Genomic DNA, 18,785 nt, shown 5'->3' with positions numbered 1-18,785 from the left:
GCCGGCTGTTCGCCTTCCTCGAATACGTGAACCGAAGAAAGTCGCAAAAACACGCCGAAAATGTACGACTCCCTTTGTTTATGGGACAGCCGTGGGACTTGCGCTGAATGACCTGTCAGAAAACTATCATCAGTGAACTGGTCCCCGACGTCCCCGTATACATGCAAGCTTGTCTACGTAGTAGAAACAACAACGAACGAGACATGTGTGCGCTGGCGTACTCGCAGGCCCGTTGCTCCCTTGTTCTGCATGCACGGGATTCCTTTTTCTAGCTCTCGTGGAAAGTACGACAGAAATATGTACACGGATGCACACACTTGAAAACCCGCATATTTATAGGTGGCCAGAGACGATGAAGGCAATACCCACGGATGCGACGCTCCTGCGATGCATTTTCCCCCTTTGATCCTGCACATTTCTACCGTCGAGGCACATGTGACCGGAATGTTGACACCGCGTTTCCTTTGTGTCAAGAGCCGCTTCCGACGGTAAGCGATTTGGAACTGACACAACTCTTCACAAGTTCATTTTGGGCTATCTAGCAGAGCTGAGTAGCCTACGTTCTATTCAAAAAAGAATTGCCATATACATAACGCACAAGCAACACTATTTCTGCATCATCTCGACACCTACATGTGCATCACTTGATAAAGTCTGTACATCCATAAAATACGCACTCGCGCATATTTACCTATACTATCCGATTCAAGTGAAGTGTGTACATTGTGATATGATCTTGGTATTGTGGGATATGCTTCATCTTCTCTCGTGTCACCCTTCCCCTCTCTGCCCGTCCCTGCTCGGCTCAGACACAGACGCGCACGTCGTGTGTCTCCCTTCTTCCCCCGCTCTCCATCTTGTATCCTCTTGTGAGACTTCTCTCCTCTTTTTTCTCGCTTCTCTGCTCACAGCAGGCGAACCCTTCGAAAACAACGTTCGTCGTTACAGTGAATCTCTCTTCCTCCTCGGCACCGACAACGACAGGAAACAAATGGGAGAAGGAAAGAGAGAGACAGCCGGCGAGAAACTGCCGCGTCAAAACGACTGTCTCCGATGCAGTTGAGCCAGAAGATCCAGCGTTCTTTCCAAAACCTTCGCACCCTGAGAATAAAGAAACAAAATCTCTCACAAAATACGCAGATTACATCAATGATCCACTGCTGACATGCGACAGATCAACGAGAATTCCCCTCTCATGTCCATACGAGTGTGCAGTTCTCTTCATCGACACATCTAAAACGCCCTCTTGCTCTGCCTACAACTTTTGCGCATATATATCATGACAAAAAATATTCGTCGGCGAGCGGCTCCCTATCTGTAATATGCCTCTAGTAGACCAATGTATCACCGCCCATATCTGAGTTCTCCCAATAGACACACATAAACCAATACATGCATACATGCCTAATACATATACACATCCCTCTACAGATAAACATATATATATATATATATATATCGCTGCAAATGTTCTATGCGTCTGGTGAAAATATCCATTGTTGCATGTATCTTGCATACGCTTGATGTGCAGCGTGTACGCCTTTGCCTGTGTCTTTTACCCGATAGAGGTTGATCACGCGAATTCGTTCGTTGGGCAAGTGCGCATTGTCGCTGGCTTGCCCCAGGGGAATCTGAATGGCGACGACGTCGTCCAAGTTCGCGGCCTTCTCGCCTTTTCCGTCGGTCTCCTTCTGTCCCTCGTTCCCCGGGTTGCTCGACGTTTTTTCGAGAGTCAGCTCGCTCGGGTGTCTCTCCTGGTCGGCGCCCACGAAGGAGGAAGAGCCGGAAGACCGGAGACTGGGAGTGATCGCGCACGCCGTGGAAGCGCAGCGCAAGACGGCGCTGTGCCGAATCAGAAGATCCGTCAAGACTTTGATCACCGGCATTGAACCGCCTTCGAGAATGTGAAGAGGCTCCACGCCCCAAATCTGGGAAAAGAGAGGAAAGCCCCCCGGAAAAAGAGTGAAAGCAAACGACGCACGAACGCGGCTGACAGCGGGGACCATCAACAACGGAGACGCTTCTGCGGAACCCCGCGGGAAGACAGTGGGGCGCGATGAAAAGGGGAAAGTGCACCCCACGAGAGCGACGAGGCAGGACTGCGAGAACGGAGACGCACAAAAGAACGAGACGTACAGCGGCGGCAGAGACCCGCGCAGAGAGCAGGAACACGCGATCAGGACGCCTTTCGAAGAGGGGACTGCCCCCGGGCGGCGCATTCGCCTCGAAAACGGAGTGGGAAATGAAGTGTAGAGACACACGCGGATTTACGGGCGGCAAGAGGAACACCGTGAGGCGCCAAACGACCAGCCAGCAAAACGAGGAACACAAACCCGACCAGACGAGCCTTCACAAAAGGGGGACGCAGCGCACACTCGCCCCACACGACGGCCAGGGCCTAAGCGTCTCTTTTTGAAAGGGCAATGCTGGAAACGTCCAGTCGCTCCTCGGGGCGCAGGGCGCGGCTTCTCGCCGTGAGAAACGCGCGACCTCGAGAGACGGAGAAGCAACGCCGCCGAAAGAACGAGCCGCCCCCACACGGGTTTTCTGGTTGCTTCCTACCTCTTGAATGGCCTGGTGAGCCGCCGAGAAGAGCTCTTTCGCGCTGTGGCTTTGTCTGTTCGTTTTCCAACCTTGGCCGTGGCCCACCAGGTGTACGTACACCTGGTGCTCCGACTGCATGTCTCGGAAGAGCGCCTCGACGTAGCGCTTCAGGGCCAGAAAGACCGCGACTGGGTTTTGCGACGGGACCAGGCGAATGCAAAGGTCGCAAAAGGCTGCGGAGGGAATGATGCGGAAGTTGCCGCCCGCCGAAGGCGCAACGCTGCCATCTCGGGCGACGGGGTGGGCGTGGTCACAGCGTGCATGCAGTGAGGGCTCGGCCTTGCCTGTCCACTCCGCCAGAGACGAGGCAGGCAGAACGGCCGCTGCGCCGTCGGCCAAACACTGCGCCGAAGACGAGATGTTCACGACAGACAAACACGGCTCTAGCCACCTGAAAAGAGAAAACGGAGACACGGTGGAAGTCAGAGCGTGAGAGCGGCGCGCGCGCAGGCGCTGAAAGAACAGGAAAAAGAGGAAGAGTCGAGCAAGGACAGAGCGGGACAAGACAGAGAGAAGGCGGCGGAAGAAGCGAACGGCAAAGCAGATCCAGAGCACGCAGTTCGAAGACGCATGGAAGCGGAACAAAGGGCCGAACCGCCACATGGCGACGGGCGTCGAAGCGAGAAAAACGCGCCTCTCAGCTCTCTAGGGAGAGATCGCGACCCACTTGCGAGACACCGACCGCGCAACTTTCTAGAGTCTCCTCTCACCTCTTCCGCAGAAGCGTGGGCCCGTCGCGGCTCCGGAGGCCGGCATGCTTGACCGACGCTCCATAGGCCGCGGCGTCAACGGGAATTTTCATAAGCGAAGACACTTCGTCGTCGGGGAGAGGCAAAACTCCGTCGTAGAAGTGCGGCACGCGCACACGCCCCGTGCGAACGTCCGTGAGGCTCGAAACCGCCTGCAGGAGCTCCTGGAGCGGCTCAGCCACGGCCCCGCCGTGGACGCCCGAGTGATGCCCAGTCTGCTCTCCTCCACCCTTCACCACGATTCGCGCATCCACCACGCCGCGCATTCCGTATCTGCGGAGGCAACCGACACAGACGAGGAAAAAACGAAACACTCGCGCCGAAAGAGAGATCCGTCACTTTTCCCCTCGCTTGCTGACACAGTGCACGGTTCTCTCCGTCACACCTGAAACAGAAAGACGTCACGCCTGCTTATACATGTTTATAAACATCTACACATATACAGACACGGACAGATGTGTATACGCATACAGACACATTCACACTCACAACCGCAGCCATTTACATAAGCGCACGTCCAGACATATACATATATATATATATATATATATATATATATATATATCAGCAGAGCTCTTATACGGCCAGCTGTACTTCGATATGTGTGAAGGATTGTGCATGAATTGAAAGAGTGGTGGGAGGCCATATATCTCTTCGTTTTTTTTTCGACGTACACGAGGCAGGGGTGGACGTCGTCGATCCAGTAGCTGTTGGTGCATATGACGAAGAATTTTGTGCCGACAATCCAGTTGAGGTGTTTCTTCAGTGCGTCTTCGAACCCGCCACTTCCGCTTTCTTCGCGGCCTTCAGAGACCCAGACAAAGTTGAACGGCAGGCCTTTCTCAGTCCGGCATTTTCTCTCTCGAGTGCCGTTCCCGCTCTCGCGCTTCGTCCCTTCGGTGTCTCCGTCTGTCTCCCGTGTCGCCTGGCCCACTCCGTTCTGTGCACTCGCGCGCCTTCGCTCTTCCTGACGGTCTCTGTTCTCTTCGGTTCGCACCGCCAGGTGTCTCCGTCTCCGTCGGTGCCGGGCAAACGCGCGAACGGCAAACAGCGTGCAGAGAATTGGGCCCTTGTTGTCGCTCACGCCCCGACCGTACACGTAGCCATCCTCGCCCCACACACTCCATGGATTGCTTCTCCACGAGGAGAGAGTCTCCGCGGCGCCTGTGCCGCTGTCTCCGTCCGCCTCGTGACCCTCCGGGCCCTTTCGCCGCGCCGTCTCGCGCGGAGACGCCCCACACAAGGCCTGCAACTCTCGCGCTTCGCCGCCGTTCACCTCTGCGCCCACCACGTCGTAGTGCGAGTAAAAGACGACCGTCGGCTTCGACGGGTCGCTCCCCAGCCGCGCGAGAACGAGCGGCAAACCCGCCGTCTCGCCCGGATCCCCCCGGCCCGACTGCGGGGCACAGGGTGCGAAGAAAGGCCCGTTGGCGGGCGCCTCGCGAGGCTCGCGCCCCGCCGCCGCACCGGCCCTCGCGCCGCGTTCTCCGCCGGCAAGGGTCGCCACGGCCCAGGGCGAGCAAGAACTCGCACAAGACGTGGGTATGAGCCGCACCTCCGCCCCCAAGAGCCGCTCGAAGCAAGACGCTAGGAAAGAGGCAGCTTGCCACCCCGGAACCACACAGGCAGGAGAACCTGAAACGGAGGGAAGGGAGACGAAGCGTCGAAGGAGGTTCATGAAGCAGGACGAAGACGACAGCGAGACGGAAGGCGCCGAGACGAAAGGGACGCCGAACGGAAAGGGCGCAGTCGGGCGGCTGGCCAAACGCTGGAGGTATGCGAAAGTCAAGAGAGAGGGCGACGGAGACGCTCCCGCACTTCGTGGGCCTCGAGCGCGTCTGACGGCGCGGCGACTCGCTGCCTCTGTTTGCCGTCGCGGCGTCTCTGGCCTCCGGCTCCGACCTGAGCCCGCCAACCCGGTCCCGTCGTCACCCTCGACCGCCTCGGCGTCCCGTCGCCAACTCTCGCGACCGCGGCTCGGCTTCTGGGCTCCAACTCGCGCCTCGCTGTCGGGCTCGCCCGTGCCCGCAGGCGCGCGGGTCTCCTCGGGGTCGACGGGACCCTCCGAGGGGTTTTCGAGCTGGAGGGACTGGCCTGTCTCCGTGAGGGACGCTAGCAGGGCGAGGTGCCTCCCGCGGTTCTTGAGTGAGGGGACCTGCCAGACGCGCAGGAGACCGTTGCCGGTCGCTGCCCACAACTGCACGGTGTCGGTGCCGTCGCCGTCCAGCAGCAAGTTCATTTCCACGTCGTCCTCCGAACTGTTGCCGCTGCTCTCGCCACTCGAGTCTCCACTGCTCTCCTCTGTTCGCATCCCGCACCGTGCCTCCTTTCGTGGGGGCTCGTGCGCGCCCTCGAGGGCCTGTTTCCGCCTCGGGGCCTTCTGTGAAACCGTCCTGGGCGCCGCACCGAGGCCCTCGTCGCTCTCTCCTCTCCCCCCTACGGCCCCGCTGAGACGCGGCTCCACATCCGAGCCCGAAAACCCGCGCTCCAGCCGCCGTCTCCTCGGGAAGCATTTCTCTGCCGCAGCCGTCCGCCCCACCAGCAGCAGCGCCGTGACAGCCACGCCCTGGCCGCTTCGGGCGAGGGCTGGAGACTGCTTTGGTTCTGCATGCGGGGGTGCGTCGCCGTCTGGGCCGAAGGCTTGCCGGAAGGAGAACATGCTCGGGGACAGCAAGGGACGATGGGTGTTGCCTAGACAGGCCGTGCCGAGGGCGTGGACGACCTCCAGGGTTTCCACGCACCACACGAAGATCTCGCCATTCGCTGCCCCGCTAACCAATAACCCGTGCGCACAGCTGGACGTGAGCGAGAGAACTTCCGCGCTGTGTTGGAGGAGTGCATGCACACATACCATGTCGTCGATCCGCCACACGCGAATCGTTTTGTCGCGACTTCCAGAAAACAACAAACCTTCGGTCTCCACGTCCGCCTCGTGCCCCCAGACACCTGCGGAACGGCGACCTGCGGCGGGCCCGAAACGCGCAGATCGGACCCGCCGCGGCGCCGACTCTTCGCTCGACAAAGGGGACAGTGTCTCCGAGAGACTCCCCGCCTTAAACGCGGAGCCTTCGGCCTCCTGCGCCGCGCCGCCTGGAAGGTGCGCCCTGCGGCGGCTCTGCCGCGCACAGCCATACCCGGGATCTGTTTCCCCCGCGTAGAACGAGAGACACAGGACGCCGCCGCGGTGTCCCCGCAGCTCGCCCCGGACTGTCCCCGTCTTTGGAGCCCAAACGACCACGCGCCCGTCTCCGCCGCCCGAACAGAGGTAGGGCCCGCAGGCGACCACGCACTCCACGAAGCCGACGTGCCCCGGCGGGTCAGCTGCCCCCGGGAGGGCAGCGAGGGGCGAAGACTCCGGCGGAGACGACCGCATGCACGACGCCATCGCCACCCCCGTTTCTCTCTTCGGTTCCCTGTCTTGCCTTTGGTCGGTTTCTCGGTCCTGCCTTCGAGAGCCTTCTCGCCCGGGGGACGATGCGACCGCTTCCTGTGGTGACGCACAAGGCTCTTCTGGCGCAGCAGCTCTCACTTCACGACCTCGAGAGCTGTCTCCGTGCTTGTCTCCGTTCGGGGAGGCACCCCTGTCTCCTAGTCCCTGGTCCCCCCCCGATCTGCCGCCGTCCGGCGCCGGACTCTGAGGCTCCACCATCCCCACCAGCTGCGACGACGCGCAGATGGCCGACACACTTGAAAACGCCCCCGCGTGGCAGAAGCCTCCTCTCGAGGCCGCAGACGTCGGCGAGGCAGGCGGCGACAAGCAGGCGGTCGACGGCGAGCGCTTGCCGCGCTCAGGGGTGCCTGGAAGCGAAGACCAGCTGCTCCCGCCGAAGAGATGGCGTCGACCTGACCCCTCCACCTCTCTCTCGTCGTCCTCTTGAGGGCGGTGCGCGCGTGTCAGCTTGCTCCGGTCGCGGCCGCATTGCGAGTGCGGCGAGCACCCCGAGGCTTCCAATGCAAACGGCAGGAACCGACACTCGAGACGCAGGTCGCGGCTGCTGAGCAGGGAGCAGCCAAGGGCCTGCAGAGGAAACAGCGGGACGCTAGGCGTTTCTGTCTCGCGCTCGCCCTTCCCGGTTTCGTCCAACCTGTCTCCGCAGCACGACGCCTTTGAGAGGGCAAACAGCGTACACGGCTGCGGAGACAGCGTCTCGCTGAGGGTCCGGGCGAGCAGCAGGCCTGGCGCAGTCTCGCGAACGACCGGGGGACACGCGGAGCGCCTCCGCGACGCAGCTGCCTTGGAGAAAACGCGACTCTCTCCTACTGGTTCTTCGCCGCGGTGCCCATGACTGGCCTCGCCCTCGGCCTGCTCGTTCTCTGCCCGTTTGTCGACTGTGGGGTGGACCTCTTCCTGTCTCCTGTCGCCAGCAGCACTCTCCTCGAACGACCGCATCTCTGCGAAGGACTCGAGTAGGGACAGGTTCCGATATCGTCTGAGGGAGCGTTGCAGCTCGTCCTGGAGGGACGCGTTGATCAGGGGGAAGACGTCGAGGTTATCCGGAGCTTTGCATGCAAACACGCCGCCGGAGAAACAGCAAGGGTGGCCGGGATGTCGCGCCCCGCGTTTCGGCTTCTTCCGCGGGTAGCAGACGTGGTCCTTTGTGTCCACGAGGACCACCTCTCTCAGCAGTGCGGCCGCGAGTGCAAAGATTTTCTTGCCTTCTTCTTCGTGGCGCAGACGAATGTGGTGAAGGCCCGCCTCGTCGGGAGTCTCCGCAGACGGCGTGGCGCGCCCCACAGCCGACGAAGACCTCGAAGACGCGGCGGAGGACGCACCGGACGCCGAGCCCAGGGAAGACGCCAACAGGAGCCGGTCCAGAAACACGAGGAACGCGTCCACATACGCAATGTACCTCAGCAGAGAAGGAATCGACATCACCCCGACCTTTGTCGACTGGAAACCCAGAAAGAGCAGCGACGGCGCTGAGAACGCCGAGGCGAAGATCGGCGAGACGTCAAGCCCAGGCGGCGACGGCCGCCCTGAAGAAAGGGGCGAGAGCTCGGGCGGGGCGAGCAGGGACGGTGGCGAAAAGGACAGAGGCCCCGACGCCCCCTCCGACCGCAGGATCTTGCTTTCTGAGCCCTTCCGGGACGAGCGCGTCGGCCGTCGTCCCCACAAATCGCAGCAACGCGAACAGTGGTAGTAGGTGTACACGCATCCTGCTCCCGAGTCCAGCGGGAGACGCCTGTCTCCAAAGATCCGTTTCGCGCCTCGAGGCGCGACCTCGCAGCCTCTCGCCTCGCCCCTCCCACCCGCCTCCTCGCTTCGTCGACGCCCACCCTTTCCCCGACGAGACTGCCTTTCTTCTCGCGTGCCGCAGCCTTCCTCTCCTTCGTCCCCCTCCTCGTTCGACTGAGCCTCAGCTGGGAAGCCCGAGACCGAGAGGACGTCTCCCTGGTGGGGTCTCAGGCGGATGCGGAGGGCGAGCAGGGCGTTCGCGTCTAGCTCCATCTCGACGTCTTCGATTTGATGGGATTCGCGCCGGATGTCCCGACCGGCTTCGCCTTCGCGCCCCGACTCGCGAGTCTTCTCGTCTTCACCTTGCGGCAGAGCAAAAGGCGGCGCTGCGACGGCCGCGGCGGCCGACGCCGCAGCCGAGGAGAGCACCAGCGAGGAAATATCCCACAGCGCGACGGACGTGTCGCTGCTTCCACTGACGAGGTAAATTTTCGGCAGTTGGCGACGGCAGCACGTGCATCCGCTGCCTGCCTCTTCATCGGAAACGGGTGTCGACTGCTCCCTGCCTTTCCCCCCTTCCACTTGCGTCGCTAGCCCCGCCCCGTTCTCGCGAGCCTGCGCGTCGCGTCCCCACGCGTCCTCGCCTGTGGAGGGCTCTGCCGCGGTTCTCTTCGCCTCGCTCGCGGGATCCGCCCGCCCCCCGGGCGTCACTGCAAACGCAGTTAAACTGAGCACGCCGCCGGTGTGGGCTTGGAAGCACCGGCGTCGCGAGAGACAGGCAGAGGGCGTCTCCACGACGGTGATGCTGCCGTCTTGCCTCCCTGCAATCAGGAAGCGACAGGTCAGGTAAAGGCCCTTCGACTGCTGCACGTACCGCGCCTGCGTGTGTCTCGAGGCGGAGCTCAGCGCTCGCCCCACAGGTGTCCCCAGAGACGCGCCGGGGCGCAGGAGCAGATCGTCAGGCTCAAACGCCTCGCTTTCGTCCCCACTCGCCAGGGACGAGAAGGACGACAGCGCACAAGAGCAGCGGGAAGTGTCGAGGAGGAACCGGACAGTCACGGCCGTCATGCTCAGAATGGCGCTGCGGCTCACACGCAAAGTGTGTACCAGATGGTAGAAGGTGGACGGGAAGGCCGACGGGGAGGGCGAGTAGAGCGAGACAAGGGGTGACGAACACGCGAAAAAGGGCGGCAGAGAAAGACCCCGCGACGGCGCCAACGGCGACAGCAGCCGATGCGATGCGGGCTTCTCTTCCCCGCCCTCGACGCTGGGGCAGAAGGGCGCTGTCCCTGGGAAGAGCGCGACGGCGGGGGGAGGCAGCGCTGGAGACAGAGTAAAACTCCCTGACCACGCACCTTGCGGCGCACCTGCAGCGTGGGGCGAAGCCGCCGACGGAGACGAATCAGAGAAACAGTCGTCTCTGCCGGTCTCGGGAACCTCGCACACGCGAAGCGGAACGCCACACGCGAATGCCTCCAGTCCTCGACTCGACACTAGTCCTGGCCGTTGCGATTCCCAGAGAGCCCCGTGTCCAGTGGACGCCAGCTCTCCGGCGAAACGCGGCGAACCGTCTTCTCTCTTGGCCGAGATCTTGGTCTCCAACGCCTCTTGCCTCTTGTCTGTGACTCTGATCTCCAACGCCTCTCCTCTCTTGTCTGTGACTCTGATCTCCAACGCCTCTTCTCTCTTGTCTGTGCCTCTGATCTCCAACGCCTCCTCTCTTGCCGCACACTCGTCCGTTTGGGCCTTCATCGCGGTGGCGACGCCTCCCGCGTCCGTGTGCCCCGCGGCCTGGCGCAGCTCCTCACCCGGTCGCGCCGCCGGGGACACAGGCGTCCCGGGGAGGGCGCACTCGGCGTGAGGGAAACTCTGCGCGGGGCTCGGGACAGACGAGACCAAACTGACTCTTGCGTCTGTGCTTTCCGTCGTGAATAACGAGAAGCGCGTGGGAAGCGTCTTCGCTCCGTCAGGCCTCCTGCGGGGCGACAGCACGCACGCCGGGACCTCGGGCGAAGCCGCCCTGCACAGGGGCTGCGCGCTGCGCGCGGACACGACGCCTGCCGCCCCGCCCTCCACATTGTGCTTCTCCACGGGCCCCTCCCGCGGATTTTGCCACGGAGACGCAAATCGAGACCCGAGAGCCGGGGTTCCAGTGTTCACCGTTATGCCACGGCCGCGTGGCGACGTCTGGTGGAGCACTGTCGAAAACGGAGAGAGACTGCGGGAAGGAGACGAAGTGAAAAAGAAAGACGGCATCGTGAGCGACACCGTGATCGGGTGAAGCATGAGATCGATCGCCGGCGTGATGAGGACCAAGTGGTTCCGCGGGACTGCCATCCAGTCGTCGGGATTCGCCGTCAACGGCTCGCTCGTCACAATGCAAATGTCGGTCCTGGGAAAACGCAAACGAAGAGAAGCCAGCACAGCCAAGATGAGAGCGCACCGCGCGCAAAAGTCACCCAAAAACTTCGCGCCAACGGACTCCCGCGCAGCGGCAACGGGGGCGCCTGAAGAGCTTTTCGGACGCGCTAACCAGACACTCACGTTGACAGCGACGGGAGGAACCCTTTTTACCGTGCGCCTGCGGCCTAGGCGTATACATCCATATATATACATATATATACATATATATACATATATATACACATATATACATATATATATATATATATATATATGCACAGGTGTGGAATGTGTCCATATAAAGAGGGGAAAAAGATCGGAAGAGCGAGCAGGCCCACGTGCGTCGATGCCTGCTGAAGGACGCGCAAATGCACCGCGTCGTGTGTAACTCGAGTCGTGGCAGTCGCGACCTCCATTCGGCACAGAGAATTCCCTCCAGTGCGCGCCCGCACACATCCGCCCTTCGCGCCCCCAAGCCGTAGAAGGCGCACCGTTTATCCGAGTGAGTCATGACGAAACTCTCGGGGTCTGCTCCCTGTTGCTGCCACCGCGTGCCGGTCGCAAAGTAGAGACTCGCGGCTTGGGATCCATCTTCTTCGAACTGTGGAGAGTCTTCCTGGTCACTGCCTTCTTCGGTCGCCTCGAGCATCGCCTTGTACCACTGCGAGTACACCGCAGGCAACTTGTCTTTCGGCCGCGGTGCCGGAGAGAGCGGAGACAAGGGCCTCCTGCGTCCCTCGCCCTTGGAACCAGGCGAGTGGGGCGTGCGTTCGCGGTCGCAGGTTCTCTCGCCGCAGCCGCCAGTGACGAATTTCGTCGCCACCACGCATGCGCCGTCAGTGACAACGACGTTCAAGAGAGTGATGGAGGTGCTCTTGTGCTTTTCGAGGAGGCAGCACGTCACGTTGATCATTTGCTCCACTGCGTTGCGCATCGTCGCGGGCGTCGAAGGCTCCAACGGGGAGTGCGGCAACAGCGAGAGGAAGAGCGCAAACAAGCAGACGCTGTCGATGCTGCTGTTCGTGATTGCGTACGTGAAGAAAGGGTCAGGGAGCAGCGACAACAGCGGCCTGCACAAACACGCGCAAGGTACAACACAACCAAAAAAACCACCTGGGGGGGGGGGGGGGTGGGGGTGGCTGCTCCTGAGGGGAAGCGCTCTGTAATCACATTTCCGACTCGGGAAACGCACAAACGAGACGACCAGGGGAAGAAACGCGGACCCGCCGCTCGCCGCAGGCCTGGCCCGAAGCAGAACCTGACCGGCCCCTCGCACTACGCTCGACGACGCACACGCACATGCCAGGAATAGATGGAGAAACCGGGAACCACCGACAGGACGGAGAACGGTGAGAACAGGAATGAGACGAAGGAAGATTGTGGAAGCGGGGACGAACGTCCTCCCGCTCGGAACACAACGCGGCACTTTCTCGCTGCCCGAAAAGAGAGACACAAAGGACACTATTCCCCGGGAACGTCTGCCCTCAAAAAGAGACGAGACGTGTGAGCACGTTGTGTGCACGATTCAAGACAGAGAGAAACCCTGTCCACTCTGGAACGGGCGACGAGAAAAGGGAGGGAAAAGCAAAACGAAGCGAAGAAAGCAAGACGAAGAAAGCAAAACGAAGGAAGCACGAAGATCTTGCTCACCTTCGGATCATCTCAAAGTCGCCGATGCCTCCATTGTGCATGAAGAGAAACCGCCCGCAGCGGAAAGGGTGGCAGCAAAGCTCAGTACTGACGCTGCTGCTGCACGTGGCCCAGAGAGGCAAACCGCCGTTGTCTGAGTGGTCGCCCGCGCTGATGGCCTTCGCCGCAGCGCCGGCGCAGCTTCCGCTCAAGTTTGTGCTCGCGGCTCTGACGTGAGCAAATATGAGTCGACTGGCAATCTGGAACAGCGCACACAAGGAACCACAGAGGTAGGAAGAGGAGACAGAGGAGACGGTGACGCCACGCAAGCGACCGCGCAGAAAAGGCCCCAACGAAAAACATCCAAGCGGTCTGCCTCTCTCACAGTCGCCACATACAACGCAAAAACCCTCAACGAGAGAAGACGCAGAAAAGAGACACGAGACTGTGGAGAGCGCGCATGTGTTTTAGGCGCAGGCGCGACGAGGACGCGAACCTACAGAGAAGTCTTCAAAGGGTTCAGGAGGGAATGGGGCGCTAACGGAGCAAGAAAGGAGTCCGGAGAGAAAAAGAGACCACGCAACGCTGTAGAGAACAGCGCGTAGGTTGAGACTTCAAGATCGAGTTTTGCCTCGTTGGAAACTCACCTTCTCCGCGAGAATGAAGAGGTTGCGATCTGCCCATGCAGGCTTCAGAGAAGTGAAGACGCAGGGCTCTGCATCCGCAAGCGACGCAGGAGAGTGGTGAGGGTGGGGTTCGCCTCCCCGATCTCTCTTTCCATTTCGCTCCACGCTCCTGTCGTCGTTCAAACAGGCTGAGTTCGCGGAAGCCGGGAAGTTGGTCTCTCGCGAGCAGTCCTCGTAGGCCTGCGAGTCGAAACACGACTCCTCGTCGTCGTAGGCAACAGGAGGGGCATAAGAAGACGGGGAGGAGTACCACCCCACTCCGAAGCCGTCGCCATTGAGGGAAGCTTGATGATAGGCTTGGCGGATAGTACGGTGAGGAAGGCGTTCCTGAGGGGGAACGGAAAAACGAAGAAACGGTGAATGGAAAGCCGGAAGGAGAAACGAGACAAGGAAACGAAAAAGGCACGAGAGAAACTCAGACGCGGAAAGGCGAAAGGGAGAGAGGAGCTGAGACCGAAGAAGGGAGCCAGCGAGGCAGAGACGCGAACCCCTGAGGTGAACGAGGGACTGGAGAAACCGAGAGAGAGAACAGCAGGAAAGGCAGAAAGATGGGAGAAAGAGATGCCGACGAGATGGGAAGAGAGACCCACAGAGGGCAGACGGCAAGCAAAAGAAATGTTTGGAATAGCTACCTTGCAGTTGAAGGACTGGTGAATAATGCCCATTCGAGGACGCGTCAAAATATCCGCCAGAAGCAGCGGCTGGCCGCTGGTGATCACGCACGTCAGTCGGCACATCGTTGGATAAAACAGACGAAAAACTGGAAGTGTCTCCGTCCAGACGGCTCTCTTATCCGCTGTGGGCGGCGTCTCCCTACAGAAACGAAGCTTGGTTCATCGTTTCCTTCCACATTGTCTCAAGGGCCGTTCCAAAAAGAAACGCATGCTCGGCTGAGCCTGAACTCCTACAGTCCGGTCCCACCACCGCCCAACCCGTTCGTCTGCTTCTTCCCCAGTCGTTTCGTCTCCCCAGCGCTTTGGGTTTTGCTTCCTTCGCCTGCAAGGGGAAACTGTGAGTCGGAAGCGTTGCTTTTGCGCAGGAGGAGTCGGCTTGGGGAAGAAAATCACCGAGACGCGGCTCCCCGTGGATGGCGCGCAGCGGCTCGTACGCCGCTGTCTCCGGCAGTCCAAAAAAGGGGAGAAAGTGGAATGCGCACGAATAGATTTTTTGTCGAGAAGGCTCTGAAAACACGTTTTCTTGCGAGGAGGCGCGCTCTTGCAAAAGATCGGTTGCGCCGCATGCGCAAAGCGTCAACGGTCCGAAGAAACTCGGAGCGACCCGGACTTGCCCACTCGCTTCTACTCACGGAAAAAGGAAAGATACAGTGAAGAGATACGAGGAAAAAACGCCAATGACACTTGACGCAAGAAAAGAAGCCGGACTGCGAAACTGACGGAGACGCCCCGTCCCCCCCGGCGCGGAGTTTAGGCGGGAGCACGTGGACCGAAGAACTCTCGGCTGGACCCACCACCGGGAAACCATAAAAAATCAAAGATGACAGCAGTCGACAAACTCACAGGAGAAAAATGTGAAACGGGGAGAAGACGGGAAATGGCAGGGAAGACGATAAACTCGGAGGACCGACACGGGAAGAACCCGAAGAACGCGTGGGCAAAGTCACCAGTACAGATTCGCCGATTCAGGCTCAAGGTTGCCGGCAGCCTGATCTTGTAGGAGGCTCATACCGGACTCGGTCAAACCCTAGTCAACGAGGTTGCCTTCCTCGTTAACTTTTCCAATTTCCCGTTTTGAAAAAAATGGCACTCTCTCCGCTTAAGCAAGCTCCTTCTCAGTGTTCCGTGACCGAGAACGGCTCAAGTGTCTTGCTGCTTGAGGAAATACGCGCCTCGCTTGTTTCTCGAGACAGCCTGTCGCCCCCCCTGGCGTGCTGCTGCGGCGTTCACCGGAGAAATGTGGCAGGCAGATTCGAAGCGTCTGTCCTCTGTGCGAAGACGAGATGGAATTAGATATGAAGGCAACAGAAGGAGAAGAGACGTGTGCGTTGTCTGTGGTCACTTGTTGACCTGAAGAGCTGGAACACTCATGCAAGCAGACCGACGAGCGGATTCGTTGACGAACCAGTAACACCGGAGAATGTTGATTTCTCGGCAGATAGAGACTACCCAGAAGATGAGGGGAGGTTGTGTTTTCGCGGCGGGCAAGGCAAAAAAGCATCCTTAAATTGCCGAAATAAAGACATAGGAAAAGTGAAGAGGCTCTAGAGGACCGCAAGAAGTTTTAAGGATCGAGCAAGGCCGCAGGGTAGTCGGCGTAGTTGCTGATCGTCTCCACAATCTTGTCCGTTGACCGGTGCCGGAACGGCAACGCGACCGGCCCTCGGCATTTTCGAAAAGCAAGAAGAGACGTGTTTGATGAGCGACCAAGTACTCGGTAGTTGTCGTCGTTTCAGAGGGAGTCATGAATTATAATGGTCGTGCCTGTCCTGAATACTGCCGTGAAGCTCCTTTGTGCGACGGCCTGGAGTGGTGACCGGTGGGGAACTATGTAACTTTTTGCCTGGATGAGTTAACTGGGGTATCGAAATCGTGCGTTTGACTCACCTCTATTCACGTGGCAATTGGTTCCCAAAGGTATGGGACATCGAAGTCGGAACACTCACCGAAGTGGTTACCGCTTGGTCAACAGGCTCTGTTGCGCCTCTATCGAAGAAATGCAGAAGACGGGATCAAAGTTTCACGCATGTATCGTTCAGAGCTGCTTTTAGCTGTTATGCAGTACTAGCGAGTAAAGTATAGAGGACGCATCCCGTGGTTTCATCGGGGGTTATCGCACGCGCACCGCTCCCGCTGCAGCCCCCATCTCGAGGTGACGCTCACAGTGTTATGGGAAGCTTCGTCAAGATTTGTGTTTTTAAAACCGTAATTGGTCTGCCGATTAAATGAACTAGCCAAAAAAAAGGTGGTGAGTGACTGCACCGTATGCCTGGCGATGTCATCTTTCACTCAAAAGTCACAAGCACACACCACATCTAATTGGTAGTAGAGCTAATCGCGTGCCCGTCTACAAGCTTTCGCCCGGTGACAGGGATAGTTTTAGAGACCCCTTCCCGGAGACCAGCCCCATTCTACATGACTCGAAAAGGTCAAAGGTGCTCGACTTGTGACACCTAAATGAGGCCCACAGACGCTGGACCCAACTAGGCTCTGTTATCTATGGGCATTCGTCCACACAAATCATGAATTGGCCACAGTGAACTGTCGACGCATACACGACTCTTGAAAAAGCATCTTCCGTGGAAGGGTGCACGAATACGCAAACACAGGTATCGCATGCTTTAATGCCAATAAACATCTTTTTCGGAGAGCCCGCGGGAATACGAAAACACGAGTATCGCATGCTTTGATGCTCCGTCACTCCCTGCCAGCAGATAGCTTCTGTCATGGAAGGTCGCTGGTGGACACAACGCGAGTGATGCAGCGGGCAGTTACGGCACCCAAGGGATCTGTACCGTCACTAATGTATTTGTGGCTTCCGAAGCATGACGTTCGGCACTTCGGACACGTTGTAATGCTTGCAGACGCACTGCAGGGTCTACACGTGGCAGGTTGGCTGCATTTTTTGCTGCCGACGCCTGTTCCTGTTGATACAGTAACGTGCTGGCCAACAGCGCCTTCTGCGCTGACACAAGTTCAGCTGTGCTCTGTAATGCTGTCCTCAGTTGCATTAGATTTTCGACATTTCCCTGTGCTGGGCCTCGCCACTTCCGCCTTGCCAGAACATACCGCGTGAAAAAAGCCCTTGGGCTTGTCGCATCGCCTGCATCGTTTGCGCCTCCTTCTGCATTCCTCTCGTTGCTCCATCGAGTCGCATTAATTGAGCAGCCAGGGCATTGTGTACACTGTCTGATGCACTCGTGATAAGAAATACCTGTACTGCATTGGTCAGCCACAGAGCAGTAGAAATCCACCAGAGCAACCTACATCCAGAAGGAATGTGGCAGCTCAGAAACACGCGCATCTTATTCAGGTCCGAAGGCACCCCAATGAGAACGGGTGCAACTGGTGACAACTGGTATCAGTGGAATGAAGCCAAGTTAGGAAAAGCCACCCACTCAGGACGGGACGACGCACACAAAGGCACTGGACCCAATCTGTGATGTCGTACCCTCAACAGGAACGCCAGGCAAATTGAATTAATAAAACTTGCCAACGAAGAGCCTAGAAGGACGAAGGACCGCCGCCGGGTGAAGGCACTGTCTGGGTTTAGAGAAAGTCAGCGAAACACTAAGGTGCCAGCATCTAATTGAGCGGTCAAGAGAAACGGCGGCCTCTGTCGGCCCTTGTGTACCAGCTCACGGCAGCCTTTGCTAGAGAATGTGACAGCAAGTGCTGCTACTCCTTTTAAAACATGTATCGCATTGAGCGATTAGATGACTTAAAACGACGGATGTGTAACCACCTGCTACACACACCGCATTTTCAGATGCCCAGCAACAAAAGCGGTTCTAGTCACCAAGGCCTGGTACGGTCTTCGGGTTTCTGACACATGCAGCTCCACAGTCACTAGCTGTCTCCTGCAAGTACCATGTTCGTCAAGGAGCCATCTTACAGACTCAAATTAACACTGCACACCAGCAACTGGACAGCACTAATTGTATGACTCTCTGAACACACGGAACGCTTGACGAGACGTCACCGCGTCGCGGCTGCCCGAGGCGTCGCTGTGCGTGAAACCCTGCGGAACCCAAATCTGTGCAGACGACCCCATTGAAGTTTCCCCTAGGGCGCCTGGATCCGCGCCGCAGTGCTAGAGCACATGTGGCTCTTCCAGCCACTTGACGCAATGGGCTCAGGTGTGAGGGAGTTACCAGGGAGTGGCGGGCGAAACACGAGAACCACAGGAAGGTATTACTCGCTCTGTGGAGGATGTGCAAGTTGGCTGTGATGTGTTGACATCCGCTGGTAGTGTCTAGCTGATAAAATACAGTGCGGCAACGCGCTTTTGACTTTGCTAATGATCCCCGCTGCTACCCTGTGCTCCAGGGAGGGCGAACCTAGCGTGGACGGCCTCGGATAGTTCGAAAAAGCACTTGTATTTCGTACAGGTTGACAGAGACCAGTGCCGGTGTATATGCATGTGACTCAAAGAGGAACTGCCTGTGTGCCTTGAAACGCACAGTGGCGACAGAGATATGCCTTTCCTTCTTGTGTAACCAACATTTCGGTGGTTGCCAACCGAGTCCAACTCGCGGGGTGCACTGACAGGCACGGTTCACCATACAGTAGGCACGATAGTGAAAAGCAGAAAATGGTGTAGTCGTTCGGAGGAACCTTTTATATTCCCTGTCATCTCTAGGCTCTGGACCTGAATATTCACCCGTGAAGAAAAGGACGCCGAACCACACCGGCTACATGTTGGTTGCAATTACCGCTGGATCCAAACAAAGTCGCTAATATGAAGAAGTTTAGAGGGTGCGAGCAAAGGAGCCTTCTGACCCGCACTTTACGGCCGTGACGAACCGTCACAAGTCTGGTGAACTGGAGCTGATAACAGTTCTTTCTCCAACGACCAGAACAC

At 58.6% G+C, this 18,785-nt stretch overlaps 1 protein-coding gene across 1 annotated transcript; it reads right to left on the bottom strand.

Moving 5' to 3' along the window:
• Positions 1 to 1,035: 1,035 nt before the first annotated feature.
• On the bottom strand, positions 1,036 to 13,984 carry NCLIV_013170 (putative WD domain-containing protein; the record flags this gene model as incomplete). The annotated part of the gene is made up of 9 exons (XM_003881508.1): positions 1,036 to 1,101; positions 1,560 to 2,099; positions 2,563 to 2,995; positions 3,315 to 3,626; positions 4,028 to 10,921; positions 11,424 to 12,002; positions 12,583 to 12,821; positions 13,209 to 13,574; positions 13,880 to 13,984. The coding sequence occupies 9 exons, from the start codon at positions 13,982 to 13,984 to the stop codon at positions 1,036 to 1,038; spliced, it is 9,534 nt and encodes a 3,177-aa protein (XP_003881557.1).
• Between the last annotated feature and the right edge of the window lie 4,801 nt (positions 13,985 to 18,785).

Source organism: Neospora caninum, chromosome V (assembly GCF_000208865.1).
Source record: "Neospora caninum Liverpool complete genome, chromosome V".
In the NCBI taxonomy this organism is placed as follows: Eukaryota; Apicomplexa; class Conoidasida; order Eucoccidiorida; family Sarcocystidae; genus Neospora; species Neospora caninum.
Note: the sequence above shows the minus strand (reverse complement) of the source record. Positions and strands in the feature narration are given on the sequence as shown.